This window comes from Dendropsophus ebraccatus, chromosome 4 (assembly GCF_027789765.1).
Source record: "Dendropsophus ebraccatus isolate aDenEbr1 chromosome 4, aDenEbr1.pat, whole genome shotgun sequence".
In the NCBI taxonomy this organism is placed as follows: domain Eukaryota; kingdom Metazoa; phylum Chordata; class Amphibia; order Anura; family Hylidae; genus Dendropsophus; species Dendropsophus ebraccatus.
In genome coordinates, this window is record NC_091457.1 from 3,064,123 (window position 1) to 3,087,224 (window position 23,102).

The 23,102-nt window shown below is 52.1% G+C and overlaps 1 protein-coding gene across 1 annotated transcript in view; it reads right to left on the reverse strand.

The window, feature by feature from the left end:
• The window catches only part of LOC138789159 (uncharacterized), a 37,789-nt gene extending 29,716 nt beyond the window's left edge, over positions 1 to 8,073 (reverse strand). The window contains exon 1 of the mRNA XM_069967763.1: positions 7,957 to 8,073. Within this exon, the coding sequence (XP_069823864.1) occupies positions 7,957 to 8,073 (117 nt within the window). The remainder of the gene's footprint in view (positions 1 to 7,956) is intronic.
• Positions 8,074 to 23,102: the final 15,029 nt, after the last annotated feature.

Below are 23,102 nucleotides of genomic sequence, written 5' to 3' on the forward strand. Positions count from 1 at the left end.
ACACCAGTTTGATAAATCTCCTCCATAGCTTTTGCTGCATCATAAAAGAGCCATGTAGTAGGCTCTCTAAGCGAGCTCCATTCTACCAGATTGGCGCTCGCTTCTGCGGAATATCAGGCCGTGTAATACGGCCTTAAAAGTGGCCGTACACTTCCAATAACTGCTGGCTGAACAATCCTTCAGCTGACAATTATCTGTCCCATCCGGTCCCGTCCTCCCCATACACAGAAATTTGGCACATCTGAGTGTTCCTGTGTTCTCTATGAGAGGGGAAAGCCATAGCCATACAGATCTGATGCCGGCTTATCTCTCTGAGAACAAAGAGGTTGGGCATTGATTTTCCATCAAGCTCGACCCCCTATGTCCACTGATATCATCTGTCAGAGGACTGTCCAGAGAGCCCCATACACCTTACGCTGATGGCCGAACCCACCAGGAGCAACAGGTACCACCAACAAAAGAGTAACATGTATGGGGACCTTAAATTGTTGCTAAAATATTTCAGCATTTGGGGCCCCACCTTTAACTTCGCCCAGGGCCACATCTAGTCTAAAACCGGCCCTGGCGGCCTCTTACAGGTATAGTTTGCCCTCCCAGTAGTTAGTGCGGCCTCTTACAGGTATCGTTGCCCTCCCCTCCAGTAGTTAGTGCTGTATGTTAGGCCTTATTCACACGTTCCGTAATTTACGGATTCGTATTTCCGTATCTGAGTTAGTGCACATTGATGTCCATTGTCCTATTCACACGATCAGTTGCAGAAATGGATGAAAATCAATCCGTAAAAAAAAAAGGACATGTCCTAGTGCGGACCCGGTGCGGACCCAGATTTTTTCACGGATTCTCTCATTGACATCAATTGTCTACGGATTGTTTGCGGATTACAACATGTTTGGCATCCGTATTTCCGTAGAAAAATATAGATAACTCATGCTCCTATTTGCACAGCAGTATATAGAAGTGCTGGGATCTATAGTTCTCCGGATCTCTGTTGCTGCACACTGTATGCCGATTGTAGCAGAATCCTATCGTGTGCCGATTGTAGCAGAATCAGTAGACGAATGTATTGAGGCAGTGTTGGTGATGGTATATCAGAGAGCTGGGATCTGTAGTACTCCACAAGGTGAAGACCATACAGAAGGGTGCCTGCTCGGAACATTGCATACTTTATATTGTGCCGAATTTAGCTGACAGGCCATTCATTCACTGCTCACAGTCTCTCAATTGATTCATTGATACTTTCCTAACCACATAGTAAACACCAATTTATTGAGCTAATTGGTAATGATGATTGGCAGCTGGGCTACAAAGTACCAATTACCTCAATAAATTGGGGTGTTTACAATGTAGTTAGGAAAGTATCAATGAATCAATTAAGAGCACTGAAGGCAGAACGGCACAGGAGGATCGCATAGGAGATCGCATCATTACCGCAGGAGGGGGTCTGATGCCGCAGGAGGGGGTCTGATGCCGCAGAGGGGGTCTGATGCCGCAGAGGGGGTCTGATGCCGCAGAGGGGGGTCTGATGCCGCAGAGGGGGTCTGATGCCGCAGAGGGGGTCTGATGCCGCAGAGGGGGTCTGATGCCGCAGAGGGGGGTCTGATGCCGCAGAGGGGGGTCTGATGCCGCAGAGGGGGGTCTGATGCCGCAGAGGGGGGTCTGATGCCGCAGAGGGGGTCTGATGCCGCAGAGGGGGTCTGATGCCGCAGAGGGGGTCTGATGCCGCAGAGGGGGGTCTGATGCCGCAGAGGGGGGTCTGATGCCGCAGAGAGGGGTCTGATGCCGAAGAGGGGGGTCTGATGCCGCAGAGGGGGTCTGATGCCGCAGAGGGGGGGGGGGGGGTCTGATGCCGCAGAGGGGGGGGGGGTCTGATGCCGCAGAGGGGGGGGGGGGGGGTCTGATGCCGCAGAGGGGGGGGGGGGGTCTGATGCCGCAGAGGGGGGGGGGGGTCTGATGCCGCAGGGGGGGTCTGATTCCGGCCGAGCACGGAAGCGTCCCCGGTTGCCATGGTGATCGCAGGAGGGGTCTGATGATGTCTGTAAAGACCAAGCACAGAAGTGTCCTCCTGTGATCACCATGGCAACTGGGGATGCTTCCGTGCTCGGGTTGGGATTGCAGGCATCATCAGACTTCCGTGCTTCCGGATGCAATACGGAAGCAATACGGATGTCCAACCCCTAATTTTTAGCAGGTGGTTTCCGGACCCGAAAAAATTATGGAACGTGTGCATAAGGCCTTACAGGTATAGTTGGCCCTCCCAGTAGTTAGTGCTGCCTCTTACAGGTATAGTTGGCCCTCCCAGTAGTTAGTGTGGCCTCTTACAGGTATAGTTGGCCCTCCCAGTAGTTAGTGCTGCCTCTTAAAGGTATAGTTGGCCCTCCCAGTAGTTAGTGCTGCCTCTTACAGGTATAGTTGGCCCTCCCAGTAGTTAGTGCTGCCTCTTACATGTATATTTTGCCCTCCCAGTAGTTAGTGCTGCCTCTTACAGGTATAGTTGCCCCCAGTAGTTAGTGCTGCCTCTTACAGGTATAGTTGCCCCCAGTAGTTAGTGCTGCCTCTTACAGGTATAGTTGCCCCCAGTAGTTAGTGCTGCCTCTTACAGGTATAGTTGCCCCCAGTAGTTAGTGCTGCCTCTTACAGGTATAGTTGCCCCCAGTAGTTAGTGCTGCCTCTTACAGATATAGTTGCCCCCAGTAGTTAGTGTGGCCTCTTACAGATATAGTTTGCCCTCCCAGTAGTTAGTGTGGCCTCTTACAGGTATAGTTGGCCCTCCCAGTAGTTAGTGCTGCCTCTTACAGGTATAGTTGGCCCTCCCAGTAGTTAGTGCTGCCTCTTACAGGTATAGTTTGCCCTCCCAGTAGTTAGTTCTGCCTCTTACAGGTATAGTTTGCCCTCCTAGTAGTTAGTTCTGCCTCTTACAGGTATAGTTGGCCCTCCCAGTAGTTAGTGCTGCCTCTTACATGTATAGTTGGCCCTCCCAGTAGTTAGTGCTGCCTCTTACAGGTATAGTTGGCCCTCCCAGTAGTTAGTGCTGCCTCTTACAGATATAGTTGGTCCTCCCAGTAGTTAGTTGTGCCTCGTACAATATAGTTGCCCCCAGTAGTTAGTTCTGCCTCTTACAGGTATAGTTGACCCCCCCAGTAGTTAGTGCTGCCTCTTACAGATATAGTTGCCCCCAGAAGTTAGTGCTGCCTCTTACAGGAATAGTTGCCCCCAGTAGTTAGTGCTGCCTCTTACAGATATAGTTGGTCCTCCCAGTAGTTAGTGCTGCCTCTTACAGATATAGTTGCCCCCAGTAGTTAGTTCTGCCTCTTACGATATAGTTGCCCCCAGTAGTTAGTGCTGCCTCTTACAGATATAGTTGCCCCCAGTAGTTAGTGCTGCCTCTTACAGATATAGTTGCCCCCAGTAGTTAGTGCTGCCTCTTACAGATATAGTTGCCCCCAGTAGTTAGTGCTGCCTCTTACAGATATAGTTGCCCCCAGTAGTTAGTGCTGCCTCTTACAGATATAGTTGCCCCCAGTAGTTAGTGCTGCCTCTTACAGATATAGTTGCCCCCAGTAGTTAGTGCTGCCTCTTACAGATATAGTTGCCCCCAGTAGTTAGTGCTGCCTCTTACAGATATAGTTGCCCCCAGTAGTTGGTGCTGCCTCTTACAGATATAGTTGCCCCCAGTAGTTGGTGCTGCCTCTTACAGATATAGTTGCCCCCAGTAGTTAGTGCTGCCTCTTACAGATATAGTTGCCCCCAGTAGTTAGTTCTGCCTCTTACAGGTATAGTTTGCCCTCCCAGTAGTTAGTGCGGCCTCTTACAGGTATCATTGCCCTCCCCTCCAATAGTTAGTGCTGCCTCTTACAGGTATAGTTGCCCCCAGTAGTTAGTGCTGCCTCTTACAGATATAGTTGCCCCCAGTAGTTGGTGCTGCCTCTTACAGATATAGTTGCCCCCAGTAGTTGGTTGTTCCTTTTTCCATGTAACCTCATGGCAGATGCTGACATCTTTTTGGTTGCACTCCAGCCAAGTCTTATGAGTAGAGTATGTTGTGTGATTTTCCTTTGATTGCCCTTACCTATGAGAGGTTGGACTGATGTCTCCTGATTATTTTTCCCGCAATCAGAGACCCTTAAGACCTCTATATGGTGGTAGAGCAGTAGGGATCCGTCGAGAGAGAGCCATAGAGAGTTGTCCCTACTGAAGGACTGCCCAGGGCCTGGAGGCCAGAACCCATCTGTGAGGTTCAAACCTGATTCTTGATCCTTTTCTTCAAGAGTTCCAGTGCTCGCCATGCTGGGCTAGTAACACCCGCAGTGAGGCTACTGTAGAAGTGGAGTAAGGACTTATCCATGCTGGGTGGCTATCGTCTCCGTCTTCTTCAAGAACCCTGATAACTGCGACAGGAGCCAGACAGCAGTCAAGTAAGAGCAACTGAAGCCAAGAACTCTGCTGCAAATGTGCTAGGACCTATAGGGTAACTGTCAGGAACCGGACAGCAGGACAATACAAGACAGTGAGCCCTAAGCTCAGCCCCGCCCACTGTCCTCTACCTATTTGCCACAATCCGCCCTAAGATGGCGGCGAGCAACTGGGCGGCGGTCCCTGCACTGGCTAGGTGGGACACAAAGACAAGACAGACAGACAAAACACAATAAAGAATAGTCCACAGTCCGGGTCACAACAATCGGGCAACACGGTACAGAATCACAATCCAAAAGCAAGGTCAATAAACAGGCAATATGGTCAGGGGCAGGCAGCTAGCAGGAGTGGTCAGAAACACAGGCAAAGGGGTCAGAATAAACAGAGCAAGAGAACCAGAACCAGGCAGAGACGCGCTCAGTATCCGGCAGTGAGAGGCCGGCAGAGACGCGCTCAGTATCCGGCAGTGAGAGGCCGGCAGAGACGCGCTCAGTATCCGGCAGTGAGAGGCCGGCAGAGACGCGCTCAGTATCCGGCAGTGAGAGGCCGGCAGAGACGCGCTCAGTATCCGGCAGTGAGAGGCCGGCAGAGACGCGCTCAGTATCCGGCAGTGAGAGGCCGGCTGGCAGACACTATATAGGAGACCAGAGGTCCAGTGCAGGAGCTGATTGGACCAAACCCCTAATCTCCTCAGAACACCTGGGGCAAGAGCAACCTGACTGGCAGAGAGAACAGTCAATCAGACTAGCTAACCAGCATCAGAGTTAACTCCGGAGTGGCCAGGAGTATCTCAGGCAAAGCGGGTGTGGCTGAACAAACACAGAAGGAAATAGAGCAGTGTTCAGACAAGGTTCAGGAAACTGCACAAACATACAAAAACACTGAATATCAGCGCCATCTCAGGCGCGCAGCACGAGCCAAGGGGCGCACGGAGTTCGGCACAGGCACATTCATGACAGTAACCCTGACGGCTCGCTGCACCCACAAGGTGGGGTTTGAGTTCCTGAATTTGTGTCACTCAGTGCCCTCGGACAGCAATAGGTGGATTTCCGTAACCATGGATACAGGTTCTGTTTATCACCACTGGCTCAAGGTGGTTAGAGTCCCCTACCGCTAAGTACCCAAGGGTCTTGATAGGTCCCCCCTTAAAGGGGTATTCCAAGATAAAACTAACATGTCCCCTGTCCACAGGATTGCCTGGGGTACAGAGGTCGGACCCCCGCAATCTCTTACTTGTCCTATGGACAAGTTAGTTTTATCTTGATATACCCCTTTAAGGTAGCCCACTGTCCAGCACTGTGTCTTCTATGTCAAGTCTATTCCAGGGTATGTGGAGTGCACTGGCCTAAAGCAGTGATTTATCTCCAAGTGATTTAACCTCTACAAGTCTAAAGACTCATAAAGTATACTTGCTAGAAGCTGGGGGGATCAGCTACAGGCCGGTGCTCAGGGGGGATCAGCTACAGGCCGGTGCTCAGGGGGGATCAGCTACAGGCCGGTGCTCAGGGGGGATCAGCTACAGGCCGGCGCTCAGGGGGGATCAGCTACAGGCTGGTGCTGGGGGGATCAGTTACAGCCCCGTTCGGGGGTGGGGGGGGGATCAGCTACAGGCTGGTTCATTAATCTTTAGGATAGGGGCCTGATCCCACTGCTGAGAAGGATGCATGAGCCTCTTCAATGAGTGTCTGCATAGAGCACCACATTGTGGCTGTACTAAGTACTGCAGTCCCTGAATCATGGATCAGATAATCAAATGATCAATACTGGTGTGGACAGCGACGTACGAGGGCAGATCAGTCACTGACAGCTGGGATCACAATGGATGATGATGATGACAGTGCCGGTAATGATGGGGATGATACTGGTGATAATTATAATGGTGATACTGGTGATAATTATGATGGCAATACTGGTGATAATTATGATGGCAATACTGGTGACAATTATGATGGTGATACTGGTGATTATTATGATGGTAATACTGGTGATACTGGTGATTATTATGATGGTGATACTGGTGATTATTATGATGGTGATACTGGTGATTATTATGATGGTGATACTGGTGATTATTATGATGGTAATACTGGTGATAATTATGATGGTGATACTGGTGATAATTATGATGGTAATACTGGTGATAATTATAATGGTAATACTGGTGATACTGGTGATACTGGTGATAATTATGATGGTGATACTGGTGATAATTATGATGGTAATACTGGTGATACTGGTGATAATTATGATGGCAATACTGGTGACAATTATGATGGTATACTGGTGATAATTATGATGGTAATACTGGTGATAATTATAATGGTAATACTGGTAATACTGGTGATAATTATGATGGTAATACTGGTGATAATTATGATGGTAATACTGGTGATAATTATAATGGTAATACTGGTGATACTGGTGATAATTATGATGGTAATACTGGTGATAATTATGATGGTAATACTGGTGATAATTATAATGGTAATACTGGTGATACTGGTGATAATTATGATGTAATACTGGTGATAATTATGATGGTAATACTGGTGATAATTATAATGGTAATACTGGTGATAATTATAATGGTAATACTGGTGATACTGGTGATAATTATGATGGTGATACTGGTGATAATTATGATGGTGATACTGGTGATAATTATAATGGTAATACTGGTGATACTGGTGATAATTATGATGGTGATACTGGTGATAATTATGATGGTAATACTGGTGATACTGGTGATAATTATGATGGTAATACTGGTGATAATTATAATGGTAATAATGGTAATACTGGTGATAATTATGATGGTGATACTGGTGATAATTATAATGGTAATACTGGTGATACTGGTGATAATTATGATGGTGATACTGGTGACAATCAATGTTATTTTCTAGATACCAGAAGCTGCTGGTTTAGGTTAGGACTAGAGAAATTTTTGTCAGATTCATTACACGTTTTCATATGTTCTATTGAGTTGGCGGGTGCAAGGGATTATCCATGAGCCCTTGCAACCGTCCAATCAGGAGAACTAGAAGGCCCAACATATTCATGTTATATACATCTAGCAGGAGCTGTACACAGGAGAATTACAAGGCTCTCCTGTAGTCGTGTTTTCCTCAAACGGCAATTGGCGCACATCATGTATCATCTGCCAATGGGTGACTTGAAAATTGCAGTTCTGCATGGAGCTGTCAGAATGCGCCATGTTGGAATTTGGAGACGGCTGCTGTCTGTTCATACGGCCAGTCTGACATGTGGAGGGCCAAGCTCCACCATATCTCCAAGGGCCAAGTTACACCATGGCAGATGAACCAACTTCACCAGATCCAACACCATTGTGGATTTCAGTAGAGGGGGTCACGTGCCACGTAGGAGTGGCTGAAGTAAGTACAAAGTTTTCTCGACATCTTAAGCAGCTCCTTCAGTCCTGGGGAGAAGTGAAGGTTCAGCATGTGAGCATGCAACGTGTGTCAATCCTCCTTGCTGCAGTGCCGACACAATGTTCCTTCCGTTATCTGTAACTACATTGCTCACCTGCAGATGTTGAGGGGTGAGCTGCTGCAAAATGTCATCCTCCGTGGACTGAAGCAGTTCCTGCCTGGTGTGGCTGCATTCTCTCAGCCTGACAGCCCTGAGCTTACTACTCTCCATCTTGGTTGGGCACAAGCCATCAGCATCCCCTAGCAAGGCCGCTGACTTGCAGAAATGTGGCTGCGTGATGGTACCTCCAGCTGTTAGTGGTTTCGGGCAAGAAGTGGTGTGGGAATTCCAGTTCTTCCAGGCAATGGGGTGGCGGCATTCCATGTGCTGCCGCATCAAACTTATACCCTGGTTTGCACCCAAATCCTGACCCACTTTCTGATCACAGATACTGAATACGTCATTATGATCTGTGTCGTCACCGAGAAGGAAAAACTGTTAACACCACTGATCGCAGTGGGCAGGTCTTTGTAGCACGTGCACTGCTTGACTGCTGTTGAGGGCTGTCTCTGCCATGGGGTACCCGTCGATTGCCTGGGCCTTCCTGAACGCTAGTCTGCCAACTAGCTGATGGTGTGCCCCTCCCCCTTTTGCCTCTGGAACCATGAGGAACCATGACTTGTGCTTGGGAGCCGACGCTGACTTGGTGGAACCCCCTGATGAAGATGACACTACCTGTGCTCCAAGATTCCACATGCACCTTGTTCGTCGCCACTAGCAAGCCTAGCCAGGGGTAGTGACTTGGGGGTCACCCATCCTGCCTTGTGGTGAGCACTGGTGAAGACCCCTTAGACTCTGCTCTCTGGTGCAGCTTACGCCAGCGCTAGCGGTGGTACAGCGGATCCGCGTCTCCAGTCAATACAACAGGCTTATCATCTCTGCAGGGGGTCTGACAAGGAGCGGCAGCATTAGACACAGCGGAGATAAAATAGGTGAGGATATCATATTTTTATTTTCTTACAGTAACAGACTTTTAGTTAGATACTTCAGACAATCCCTTTAAGGGGTCATGGTGATATAATTATTCAGATCAGGGATCCCAAGTTTGAAAATTGCTTGAAGTGTCATCTCTAACGCCGCACTTGCACCTACACCTCACCTTAGTCCTAAGGTCCGGTTGCAGTGTGTCCAGGGGTGGGTGTTACTGCTCCTGGCCACCGTGACAAGTAGCCTCCAAAACCCACCAGCACGCCCAACATCAGTACCAGCAACCCAGGCCATGGCACTGCTCCGTGTGGCGTGTCACAAACAGGATTTGTCAGTTTTTGCGCAAGCGGAAGCCCCCTTAAAGTGTATCAGAGACTGCCTTTACTGAGGTGCGTTTTCACTGCAAAACTGCTGAAACCCTTGCTAGGGACCTTTACAGTGCTTTACTTTGTGCACTAGTGCCTGTAACAACGCAAGACAGTCTGCATTCTACTGTGATTCATCCCAGGCACGGCACGGCACGGCAGAGCTGACCGCTGTCCAGAGGCCTGGAACCAACATGTCTTTGCTTAAAAGATTGTTCAAAAGATTCATTCTGCAAAAGTTACTGCATCACAGAGACTTTGCCGTGCCATCAAGAGTTAACAGGTATAGATAGTAATCCACCGATTCCATAATATGAAATTAAGGACAAGGTAGTCTCGAGTATTCAATTGCAAGTGCTTTTGTGCATCATTTATTGTGTAACACTGGTAAACACAGACATATCCCGACGTTTCGGTGAAGGCACCTTTCTCAAGGAGTCTGTAAGGTGGATGTCAACAAGGACAAGAATCAAGAGTTAACAGATCACCCGGGAAAACAAATGCGGGAAATGCTGCAAGAGTTTCCAGCAAAGTATATTGTTCCCACCAAATTGCCAAACTATAAAATAGGTGGAACCAAAAAGTCAAGAAAAGTTCCTCATGGGAGCCCTGAGTAAGATGATCCCCCCCCTATGCTGACATCACCGGTAACACCCATCTTGCTGAAGACCAACCCTATTGGAACGCATGGGAGTTGTGTGAACCCGTCTACTGGAAGTGACTGCCCCCGCTCACATGCTTGTAAAATGGCAGAGAATAAACAGCATGCAGCGACTATGGCCAAGGCCCTATGACAAATTGTGGTGTCCCACCACAAGTGTTTTTGTATCTCTCCTGTGCGCCTCTCAAAAAGCTTCCTACTCCAGGTTAAGTGGTGTTGAAAGGTACTTTGGTTTCACCACTAGATGTCAGTATTTTGTATTTCTATGTATTGCACAGCAGAGGAAGGTAATGGGTAACTGTTTTACATGTACCATGTGCTCTTATTAACCTATAGGAGGTGCTCTCTACTTCTAACCAATCTCTTTTCTTTCTTTTGCACACACACACATCCCCACCACTCACAGGGTAGATTACTTAGCCCCTATAGGAAGTTTGTTACTAGGTGGAGGAAGTTTAGTCAGTCTTATCAAGATTCTCGTGGAAGACACAGAGCAAACGTCCCTGCTGTAGCCAATACAGGGCTTGGCTTACGCCAGGACCTTTGTCCGGGACTAGTTCAGTTAGACACTAGTGTGTACAGATGCAGCTAGAGACAGGGTTTTTTTTCAGTATTTCTACTACAGTATATCTACTATGCAGTGCTAAGCACCTTAAGGGAGAAGAGTCCAGAAACAACCTAACCCATACCGAGGACCAGTCTGAAAAGTTCAGGGCAGTATCCTAAACACAAGAACTAGCCTGGATGGGACAAAGCTACTGTAAAGAAGGTCTACGTATCCTATCTCGCAGTGCAGGTAACTAGGACACCCCCAGAGACTGAGCTACACCCAGATAACCATGACTGGGGCTTGTAGCAGCCATCTCTCGACCACAGAATTTCCAATCGGAGGTCCTCAACCTGGCATGTAGCAGGACGACCTCAGATGGCGATGGCTGCCAACGCACTCCATTGCCATTTTGACAGCTATGGATGCTTCCATGATCTCCTAGATTCAACCACAGGTCACCTACAACTTGGCGATCACCGCCCCTGCTGTTTCTGTGGTGACCACCTGCGTGACCTGTCATGGATGTGGGGCTGGAAGGCCGTCGCATGCGCCGTCCTCTAGAAGAGTTAAGCCCCCTATCGAACGGCGTCTCATTCGACTTGTCTGAGCTGCCATGTCTGCAAAAGGGACGCTCTTTTTCAGCACCATTGCTCTTCTTTATTGCTGGAGGAGGAAAAGAAAGAAAAAGGACTCTCTGCTAAGCCTTGACGCAGGTTACGCCACTTTTGTGGCATGGAAAAGTTGGAAATGATAGTGCATGTCTTATTGGTAAGTGGAGAGAAATGTAGGTGGGACTTACTCGGAGGGAGTGTGGCCAATGCAAAGTATTTTATAACTTTTCAGCCTTGAATTGGTGCCATCCAAATCTTAGTGTTGCAAAATTGAAAATCTTGGCTTTAAGACTTCCACGATGCGGCAAATGTATGAAGTGCATTGTTATGTATGATGATTTCCAGCTAAATGGTCCGGACGCGGTGTGGGCGCGGTGTGGCAGACGCTTAGATCTGATTACACTCATTATCCCTAATAACGTCTGCTTATTGCCTGTAACGCTTGTGGGAAATATTCCCGAGGGACAAGACTGTAGAAAACAGCAGATGGAGCGGAGGACACCATCTCTGCGCTGTCACTATCCCCACCGCAGGCCTGTGATCCGGCGGGACGACTGTTACAAGGGGCGTGGCTGACACTGCACCAACAAACAGCCCCCGAATATCCAAGATGGCGGAATATGTCAGCCACACCAAAGAAACCCATACCGTGAAGCGTGTTCTTTTTGCAATGGTTCACTGTTACGCTTTATGGCCTCAGTCAGTCCTTTGGCTACATTCGGAATGTTACGCCATACGTGTTCACCCCAAACGTGCCAACACTTATTGGCAAAAGCAAAATGCTCCTTTTTTTACTTCAATTGCAACTTCTACCCTGTGCTGTACAGAAAAATTCTCATGTAGGACGGCGGTACAGTACATTACAGGACAGTAGTACAGCACATTAGAAGGGGCAGTGGTACAGTACATTAGAGGGGACAGTGGTACAGTACATTAGGGGACAGTGGTACAGTACATTAGAGGGGACAGTGGTACAGTACATTAGGGGACAGTGATACAGTACATTAGAGGGGACAGTGGTACAGTACATTAGAGAGGACAGTGGTACAGTACATTAGAGGACAGTGGTACAGTACATTAGAGAGGACAGTGGTACAGTACATTAGAGGGAGCAGTGGTACAGTACATTAGAGGGGACAGTGGTACAGTACATTAGAGAGGACAGTGGTACAGTACATTAGAGAGGACAGTGGTACACTACATTAGAGGGGACAGTGGTACACTACATTAGAGGGGACAGTGGTACAGTACATTAGGGGACAGTGGTACAGTACATTAGAGGACAGTGGTACAGTACATTAGAGAGGGCAGTGGTACAGTACATTAGAGAGGACAGTGGTACAGTACATTAGAGAGGACAGTGGTACACTACATTAGAGGGGACAGTGGTTCAGTACATTAGAGGGGACAGTGGTTCAGTACATTAGAGAGGGCAGTGGTACAGTACATTAGAGAGGGCAGTGGTACAGTACATTAGGGAGGGTTAGTGGTACAGTACATTAGAGAGGGCAGTGATACAGTACATTAGAGAGGGCAGTGGTACAGTACATTAGAGGGGACAGTGGTACAGTACATTAGAGGGGACAGTGGTACAGTACATTAGAGGGGACAGTGGTACAGTACATTAGAGGGGACAGTGGTACAGTACATTAGAGAGGGCAGTGGTACAGTACATTAGAGGGGACAGTGGTACAGTACATTAGAGGGGACAGTGGTACAGTACATTAGAGGGGACAGTGGTACAGTACATTAGAGGACAGTGGTACAGTACATTAGAGAGGACAGTGGTACAGTACATTAGAGGGGACAGTGGTACAATACATTAGGGACAGTGGTACAGTACATTAGAGGACAGTGGTACAGTACATTAGGGGACAGTGGTACAGTACATTAGGGGACAGTGGTACAGTACATTAGAGGGGACAGTGGTACAGTACATTAGGGGACAGTGATACAGTACATTAGAGAGGACAGTGGTACACTACATTAGAGGGGACAGTGGTACAGTACATTAGAGAGGACAGTGGTACACTACATTAGAGGGGATAGTGGTACAGTATATTAGAGAGGACAGTGGTACAGTACATTAGAGGACAGTGGTACAGTACATTAGAGGAGGGGACAGTGGTACAGTACATTAGAGAGGACAGTGGTACAGTACATTAGAGGACAGTGGTACAGTACATTAGAGAGGACAGTGGTACAGTACATTAGAGGGGACAGTGGTACAGTACATTAGAGGGGGGAGAGTGGTACAGTACATTAGAGGACAGTGGTACAGTACATTAGGGGACAGTGGTACAGTACATTAGAGGAGGGGACAGTGGTACAGTACATTAGAGGAGGGGACAGTGGTACAGTACATTAGAGGGGGGAGAGTGGTACACTACATTAGAGGACAGTGGTACAGTACATTAGAGGACAGTGGTACAGTACATTAGAGGAGGGGACAGTGGTACAGTACATTAGAGGACAGTGGTACAGTATATTAGAGAGGACAGTGGTACAGTACATTAGAGGACAGTGGTACAGTACATTAGAGGAGGGGACAGTGGTACAGTACATTAGAGAGGACAGTGGTACAGTACATTAGAGGACAGTGGTACAGTACATTAGAGGGGACAGTGGTACAGTACATTAGAGGGGATAGTGGTACAGTACATTAGAGAGGACAGTGCTACAGTACATTAGAGGGGACAGTGGTACAGTACATTAGAGGGGGGAGAGTGGTACAGTACATTAGAGGACAGTGGTACAGTACATTAGGGGACAGTGGTACAGTACATTAGAGGAGGGGACAGTGGTACAGTACATTAGAGAGGACAGTGCTACAGTACATTAGAGGGGACAGTGGTACAGTACATTAGAGAGGGGACAGTGGTACAGTACATTAGGGGACAGTGGTACAGTACATTAGGGGACAGTGGTACAGTACATTAGAGGAGGGGACAGTGGTACAGTACATTAGAGAGGACAGTGCTACAGTACATTAGAGGGGACAGTGGTACAGTACATTAGAGGAGGGGACAGTGGTACAGTACATTAGAGGGGGGACAGTGGTACAGTACATTAGAGGACAGTGGTACAGTACATTAGAGGACAGTGGTACAGTACATTAGAGAGGATAGTGGTACAGTACATTAGGGGACAGTGATACAGTACATTAGAGGACAGTGGTACAGTACATTAGAGGACAGTGGTACAGTACATTAGAGGACAGTGGTACAGTACATTAGAGAGGATAGTGGTACAGTACATTAGGGGACAGTGATACAGTACATTAGAGAGGACAGTGGTACAGTACATTAGAGGGGACAGTGGTACAGTACATTAGAGGAGGGGACAGTGGTACAGTACATTAGAGGACAGTGGTACAGTATATTAGAGAGGACAGTGGTACAGTACATTAGAGGGGACAGTGGTACAGTACATTAGAGGAGGGGACAGTGGTACAGTACATTAGAGGACAGTGGTACAGTATATTAGAGAGGACAGTGGTACAGTACATTAGAGAGGACAGTGGTACAGTACATTAGAGAGGACAGTGGTACAGTACATTAGAGAGGACAGTGGTACAGTACATTAGAGGAGGGGACAGTGGTACAGTACATTAGAGGACAGTGGTATAGTATATTAGAGAGGACAGTGGTACAGTACATTAGAGGACAGTGGTACAGTACATTAGAGAGGAAAGCGGTACAGTACATTAGAGTCTTTCTTGGTGTCTTGTATTGGTGTTTGATGATGAGGGTTGTAGTCTCTATAGTTGTTGGAGGTCTCCGTCATATAAGTGAATAGCGTCTGGTGTGTCGCCCCCTCCCCTGGAGCTTCTGGATCTCTGTTCTTTCTAATTTTGAGTCCAGGACTGTTTTGGAGTTGGGAGTCATCGAGCAGCGCAGGAAACAGACCCCTATACATTAATTATATCCAAGCAGAGACCGCCACACTGTCACGCAACAGCCCTGAGCTCAGCCACTTGGGTTAATAAAACCATGATATTGTGCACACGGCGGAGGAAAAGATCGGAAACGTTAACCATGAACTCAACAACATATATGGAGAATACGACTATAGATGAAACCTTAGTTTGTTACAGTGTATCAGTGCAGGTAACCAGCGTCACCTCGTAGCGGATTTCCTACACTGGAGACAAGTGTAACAAAGCTGCAGCTGTGAGAAGTGATAGATGTGACGGTTCCCAGTCACTGGCGGAGGGTGAAGGCTGTCAGCACGGTCTAACGGGCAGCGCCATGATCCATAGAGCTGGGGGCAGTCAGGCCTTGTAGTGACACAGGCGCTGACCCCACAGTGATCTCTTCGTGTGGGACGAGACGCCACATATCCGCGGAATGTGAGCAATGTAGCTGCCGATACGGAGAGTCCATGTCTGTGGTGATCCAGGTGACATCATACACACGGCCGCCATTCTCTGCGGGATACAGTGTGGCTATATACATGGAGCTATGAATGTATTATTACACTCCTCTGTATACCTGCTCTTCGGTGCCCGTATATTGCGGTATAGTGACACGTGCCGCCATTATACTATAACACCCACATCCCCTCACACGTGGCCCTTACGGCTCTATCCAGTGGGGGAGGTGCGGTGGGATGACGCGGTGACTCACCCGGCTTATTTTACAGACCTGTCATTGATTAGTATTGATTTTAAGTTTGCAGCCAATCGGAGGACGGAGCGGACGGGGAACCAGTGTATAATTTCTAAATGAAAGATGAAACATCCTTTTTGGCCAGAGAGAGCGGAACGTGCCCGGAATGATGAGGAGGGAAGGTCCCGGGAAACACTGGAGCGCCGGGGAAGCCAATGTCATTGACTACTGCCGGCATCTGGCGGAGGATAATCTCCTCCTCATCATCATCCGGCGGAGTATAACCCCATCATCATCATCATCCGGCGGAGTATAACCTCATCCTCATCATCATCCGGCAGAGTATAACCCCATCATCATCATCATCCGGCGGAGTATAACCTCATCCTCATCATCATCCGGCAGAGTATAACCTCATCCTCATCATCATCCAGCGGAGTATAACCTCATCCTCATCATCATCCGGCGGAGTATAACCTCATCATCATCATCATCCAGCGGAGTATAACCTCATCCTCATCATCATCCGGCGGAGTATAACCTCATCCTCATCATCATCCGGCGGAGTATAACCTCATCATCATCATCATCCGGCAGAGTATAACCTCATCATCATCATCATCCGGCGAAGTATAACCTCATCCTCATCACCATCCAGCGGAGTATGATGCCTCATACCACCCCTACAGTGAGGAGGAGACCGGGCACTGCCCATCACCTGCCCCATACCATCCCTACAGTGAGGAGGAGACCAGGCACTGCCCATCACCTGCCCAATACCATCCCTACAGTGAGGAGGAGACCGGGCACTACCCATCACCTGCCCCATACCATCCCTACAGTGAGGAGGAGACCAGGCACTGCCCATCACCTGCCCCATACCATCCCTACAGTGAGGAGGAGACCGGGCACTACCCATCACCTGCCCCATACCATCTCTACAGTGAGGAGACTGGGCATTGCCCATCACCTGCCCCATACCATCCCTACAGCGAGGAGACTGGGCACTGCCCATCACCTGCCCCATACCATCCCTACAGTGAGGAGGAGACCGGGCACTGCCCATCACCTGCCACATACCATCCCTACAGTGAGGAGACTGGGCACTGCCCATCACCTGCCCCATACCATCCCTACAGTGAGGAGGAGACCGGGCACTGCCCATCACCTGCCTCATACCATCCCTACAGTGAGGAGGAGACTGGGCACTGCCCATCACCTGCCCCATACCATCCCTACAGTGAGGAGACCGGGCACTGCCCATCACCTGCCCCATACCATCCCTACAGTGAGGAGGAGACCACTGCCCATCACCTGCCCAATACCATCCCTACAGTGAGGAGGAGACCGGGCACTACCCATCACCTGCCCCCATACCATCCCTACAGTGAGGAGAAGACCAGGCACTGCCCATCACCTGCCCCATACCATCCCTACAGTGAGGAAGAGACCAGGCACTGCCCATCACCTGCCCCCATACCATCTCTACAGTGAGGAGGAGACCGGGCACTGTCCATCACCTGCCCCCATACCATCCCTACAGAGAGGAGGAGACCACTGCCCATCACCTGCCCCCATACCATCCCTACAGTGAGGAGGAGACCGGGCACTGCCCATCACCTGCCCCATACCATCCCTACAGTGAGGAGGAGACCAGGCACTGCCCATTACCTGCTCTATATCATCGCTACAGTGAGAAGGAGATCGGGCACTGCCCATCACCTGCCCCCATACCATCTCTACAGTGAGGAGGAGACCGGGCACTGCCCATCACCTGCCCCATACCATCCCTACAGTGAGGAGGAGACTGGGCACTGCCCATCACCTGCCCCATACCATCCCTACAGTGAGGAGGAGACCACTGCCCATCACCTGCCCCCATACCATCCCTACAGTGAGGAGGAGACCAGGCACTGCCCATCACCTGCCCCATACCATCCCTACAGTGAGGAGACTGGGCACTGCCCATCACCTGCCCCATACCATCCCTACAGTGAGGAGGAGACCGGGCACTGCCCATCACCTGCCCCATACCATCCCTACAGTGAGGAGGAGACCGGGCACTGCCCATCACCTGCCCCCATACCATCCCTACAGTGAGGGGAAGATGGGGCACTGCCCATCACCTGCCCCCATACCACCCCTACAGTGAGGAGGAGACCGAGCACTGCCCATCACCTGCCCCCATACCATCCCTACAGTGAGGAGGAGACCAGGCACTGCCCATCACCTGCCCCCATACCATCCCTACAGTGAGGAGGAGACCGGGCACTGCCCATCACCTGCCCCATACCATCCCTACAGTGAGGAGGAGACCAGGCACTGCCCATCACCTGCCCCATACCATTCCTACAGTGAGGAGACCGGGCACTGCCCATCACCTGCCCCCATACCATCCCTACAGTGAGGAGGAGACCGGGCACTGCCCATCACCTGCCCCATACCATCCCTACAGTGAGGAGGAGGAGACCGGGCACTGGCCATCACCTGCCCCATACCATCCCTACAGTGAGGAGGAGACCGGGCACTGCCCATCACCTGCCCCATACCATCCCTACAGTGAGGAGACTGGGCACTGCCCACCACCTGCCCCATACCATCCCTACAGTGAGGAGGAGACTGGGCACTGCCCATCACCTGCCCCATACCATCCCTACAGTGAGGAGGAGACCGGGCACTGCCCATCACCTGCCCCCATACCATCCCTACAGTGAGGGGAAGATGGGGCACTGCCCATCACCTGCCCCCATACCACCCCTACAGTGAGGAGGAGACCGAGCACTGCCCATCACCTGCCCCCATACCATCCCTACAGTGAGGAGGAGACCAGGCACTGCCCATCACCTGCCCCCATACCATCCCTACAGTGAGGAGGAGACCGGGCACTGCCCATCACCTGCCCTCTACCATCCCTACAGTGAGGAGGAGACTGGGCACTGCCCATCACCTGCCCCATACCATCCCTACAGTGAGGAGGAGACCGGGCACTGCCCATCACCTGCCCCCAGTAGACTGGGAACTGCCCAATGGGGTGGAGGCATCTGGAGGGGGTGGGTCATGGTGTGGAGGTATCCGGAGAGGGTGGGTCATGGGGGTGGAGGCATCCGGAGGGGGTGGGTCAGGGGGTGGAGGCATCCGGAGGGGGTGGGTCATGGGGTGGAGGCATCCGGAGGGGGTGGGTCATGGGGTGGAGGCATCCGGAGGGGGTGGGTCATGGGGTGGAGGCATCCGGAGGGGGTGGGTCATGGGGTGGAGACATCCGGAGGGGGTGGGTCACGGGGTGGAGGCATCCGGAGGGGGTGGGTCACGGGGTGGAGACATCCGGAGGGGGTGGGTCACGGGGTGGAGGCATCCGGAGGGGGTGGGTCACGGGGTGGAGGCATCCGGAGGGGGTGGGTCACGGGGTGGAGGCATCCGGAGGGGGGGGGTCACGGGGGGGAGGCATCCGGAGGGGGTGGGTCACGGGGTGGAGGCATCCGGAGGGGGTGGGTCACGGGGTGGAGGCATCCGGAGGGGGTGGGTCACGGGGTGGAGGCATCCGGGGGGGGGGGGTCACGGGGTGGAGGTATCCGGGGGGGGGGGGGTCATGGGGTGGAGGTATCCGGGGGGGGGACTATTCTGCTCTATGGGGAGAAACATTAACCAGGTTGCACACAGCGGCTGCAGCGGAGGATGCAGTTATATGACAGAAACCGTACGAGATTCCTGGGCAGTGTGAGCGCCGATCAGTGGCGCCGCAATGATGAGGCGACCTGAGTCGTCTGCCTCAGGCGGCGCCACCAGCTGTCATTATGGGGGCGGCATATGGCGGATTATAATATGGGCGGGTTTGGCGGCCGCCCGAGGCTCCGGGGGGCCCATGCCCGGCTGCCCACATTATAATCTGCCACTGATTCCCGGAATGCATGTACCAGAGTCCCCCCGCGCCTGGGCAGTATCTGTAGTTAGATGCTGGGAGCGGGGGAGACTGTATTCATAAGCGCCGCGCTGTAATGAATCAGCCGCGCGGTGCTGTTACTACAGCGCGGCGCTTCTGAATACAGTCTCCCCCGCTCCCAGCATCTAACTACAGATGCTGCCCGGGCGCGGGGGGACTCTGATCAGTCAGGATCACGGAACGTGGGAATGCAGCCTTAGTCCCCCGGCTGAGAGACTGACAGAGACTGGCATACGGGGAGCTCTCTGATGTGCGCGCTGCCGGGGACAGGACGGGACACCCAGGGCAGCCGCACATCAGCCGGGACCAGACCAGAGAGACTCGACAGGGGGAACGGATGGCAGGTGAGTTATGTGCTGTTTTTTGTTTTATCTGCTGTGCAGGGGGGGGAGGGAAGAGGGCAGAGGGGGACCATCTATAAGGGAGGGGGGAGAGGGGGTCCATCTATAAGGGAGGGGGGAGGGGGACCATCTATAAGGGGGGAGGAGAGGGGGCCATCTATAAGGGAGGGGGGACAGGGACCATCTATAAGGGGGGGGGGAGAGGGGGACCATCTATAAGGGAGGGGGCAGAGGGGGACCATCTATAAGGGGGGGGGGAGAGGGGGCCATCTATAAGGGAGGGGGGAGAGGGGGTCCATCTATAAGGGAGGGGGGAGGGGGACCATCTATAAGGGGGGAGGAGAGGGGGCCATCTATAAGGGAGGGGGGACAGGGACCATCTATAAGGGGGGGGGGAGAGGGGGACCATCTATAAGGGAGGGGGCAGAGGGGGACCATCTATAAGGGGGGGGGGAGAGGGGGCCATCTATAAGGGAGGGGGGAGAGGGGGTCCATCTATAAGGGAGGGGGGAGGGGGACCATCTATAAGGGGGGAGGAGAGGAGGCCATCTATAAGGGAGGGGGGAGAGGGGGTCCATCTATAAGGGAGGGGGGAGGGGGACCATCTATAAGGGGGGAGGAGAGGGGGGGCCATCTATAAGGGAGGGGGGAGAGGGGGGCCATCTATAAGGGAGGGGGGAGAGGGGGGCCATCTATAAGGGGGGGGGAGAGGGGGCCATCTATAAGGGAGGGGGGAGAGGGGGCCATCTATAAGGGAGGGGGAGAGGGGGTCCATCTATAAGGGGGGGGGAGAGGGGGACCATCTATAAGGGGGGGAAGAGGGGGACCATCTATAAGGGGGGGGGGAGAGGGGGACCATCTATAAGGGGGGGGGGAGAGGGGGTCCATCTATAAGGGGGGGGAGAGGGGGACCATCTATAAGGGGGGGAGAGGGGGTCCATCTATAAGGGGGGGGGGGAGAGGGGGTCCATCTATAAGGGGGGGGGGAGAGGGGGTCCATCTATAAGGGGGGGGGGAGAGGGGGTCCATCTATAAGGGGGGGGGGAGAGGGGGTCCATCTATAAGGGGGGGGGGAGAGGGGGTCCATCTATAAGGGAGGGAAGAGGGAGGCCATCTCCTATAAGATCAGCCGCCTCCTCTCCTGACATCCTCTGTGCTGCTGTGACCTCCCCTATAAGATCAGCCCCCTCCTCTCCTGACATCCTCTGTGCTGCTGTGTCCTCTCCTGACATCCTCTGTGCTGCTGTGTCCTCTCCTGACATCCTCTGTGCAGCAAGGGACCAAACGTTATGTTTACTGGGGACAGCATGGGGGGGCAGTATTGGATTATAATGTGGGCGGAGTGACGGGGGGGGGGGGCGTCATCCTATAGTTCGCCTCGGGCAGCAGAGTGGATGACATCACCGCACAGGGGAGGAGCAGCGGTGGTAAACCCCTCTGCAGACCCCTCTATCCTCCTGCAGACTCCTCTATCCTCCTCCTGCAGACTCCTCTATCCTCCTGCAGACTCCTCTGTCCTCCTCCTGCAGACTCCTCTGTCCTCCTCCTGCAGACTCCTGTATCCTCCTCCTGCAGACTCCTCTATCCTCCTCCTGCAGACCCCTCTGTCCTCCTCCTGCAGACTCCTCTATCCTCCTCCTGCAGACCCCTCTGTCCTCCTCCTGCAGACCCCTCTGTCCTCCTCCTGCAGACTCCTCTGTCCTCCTCCTGCAGACTCCTCTGTCCTCCTGCAGACTCCTCTGTCCTCCTCCTGCAGACTCCTCTGTCCTCCTCCTGCAGACTCCTCTATCCTCCTGCTGCAGACTCCTCTATCCTCCTGCAGACTCCTCTGTCCTCCTCCTGCAGACTCCTCTATCCTCCTGCAGACTCCTCTGTCCTCCTCCTGCAGACTCCTCTGTCCTCCTCCTGCAGACTCCTCTATCCTCCTGCAGACTCCTGTATCCTCCTCCTGCAGACTCCTCTATCCTCCTGCAGACTCCTGTATCCTCCTCCTGCAGACTCCTCTGTCCTCCTCCTGCAGACTCCTCTATCCTCCTCCTGCAGACTCCTCTATCCTCCTCCTGCAGACCCCTCTATCCTCCTCCTGCAGACTCCTCTATCCTCCTCCTGCAGACCCCTCTATCCTCCTCCTGCAGACTCCTCTGTCCTCCTCCTGCAGACCCCTCTATCCTCCTCCTGCAGACTCCTCTGTCCTCCTCCTGCAGACTCCTCTATCCTCCTCCTGCAGACTCCTCTATCCTCCTCCTGCAGACTCCTCTATCCTCCTCCTGCAGACTCCTCTGTCCTCCTCCTGCAGACTCCTCTATCCTCCTGCAGACTCCTCTGTCCTCCTCCTGCAGACTCCTCTATCCTCCTGCAGACTCCTCTGTCCTCCTCCTGCAGACCCCTCTATCCTCCTCCTGCAGACTCCTCTGTCCTCCTCCTGCAGACCCCTCTATCCTCCTCCTGCAGACTCCTCTATCCTCCTCCTGCAGACTCCTCTATCCTCCTCCTGCAGACTCCTCTGTCCTCTTCCTGCAGACTCCTCTATCCTCCTGCAGACTCCTCTATCCTCCTCCTGCAGACTCCTCTATCCTCCTCCTGCAGACTCCTCTGTCCTCTTCCTGCAGACTCCTCTATCCTCCTGCAGACTCCTCTATCCTCCTGCAGACTCCTCTATCCTCCTGCAGACTCCTCTATCCTCCTCCTGCAGACTCCTCTGTCCTCCTCCTGCAGACTCCTCTGTCCTCCTCCTGCAGACTCCTCTATCCTCCTGCAGACTCCTCTGTCCTCCTCCTGCAGACCCCTCTATCCTCCTCCTGCAGACTCCTCTGTCCTCCTCCTGCAGACCCCTCTATCCTCCTCCTGCAGACTCCTCTATCCTCCTCCTGCAGACTCCTCTGTCCTCTTCCTGCAGACTCCTCTATCCTCCTGCAGACTCCTCTGTCCTCCTCCTGCAGACTCCTCTATCCTCCTGCAGACTCCTCTATCCTCCTCCTGCAGACTCCTCTATCCTCCTGCAGACTCAGCTGTCCTCTTCCTGCAGACTCCTCTATCCTCCTGCAGACTCCTCTATCCTCCTCCTGCAGACTCCTCTGTCCTCCTCCTGCAGACTCCTCTGTCCTCCTCCTGCAGACCCCTCTATCCTCCTGCAGACTCCTCTGTCCTCCTCCTGCAGACTCCTCTGTCCTCCTCCTGCAGACCCCTCTATCCTCCTGC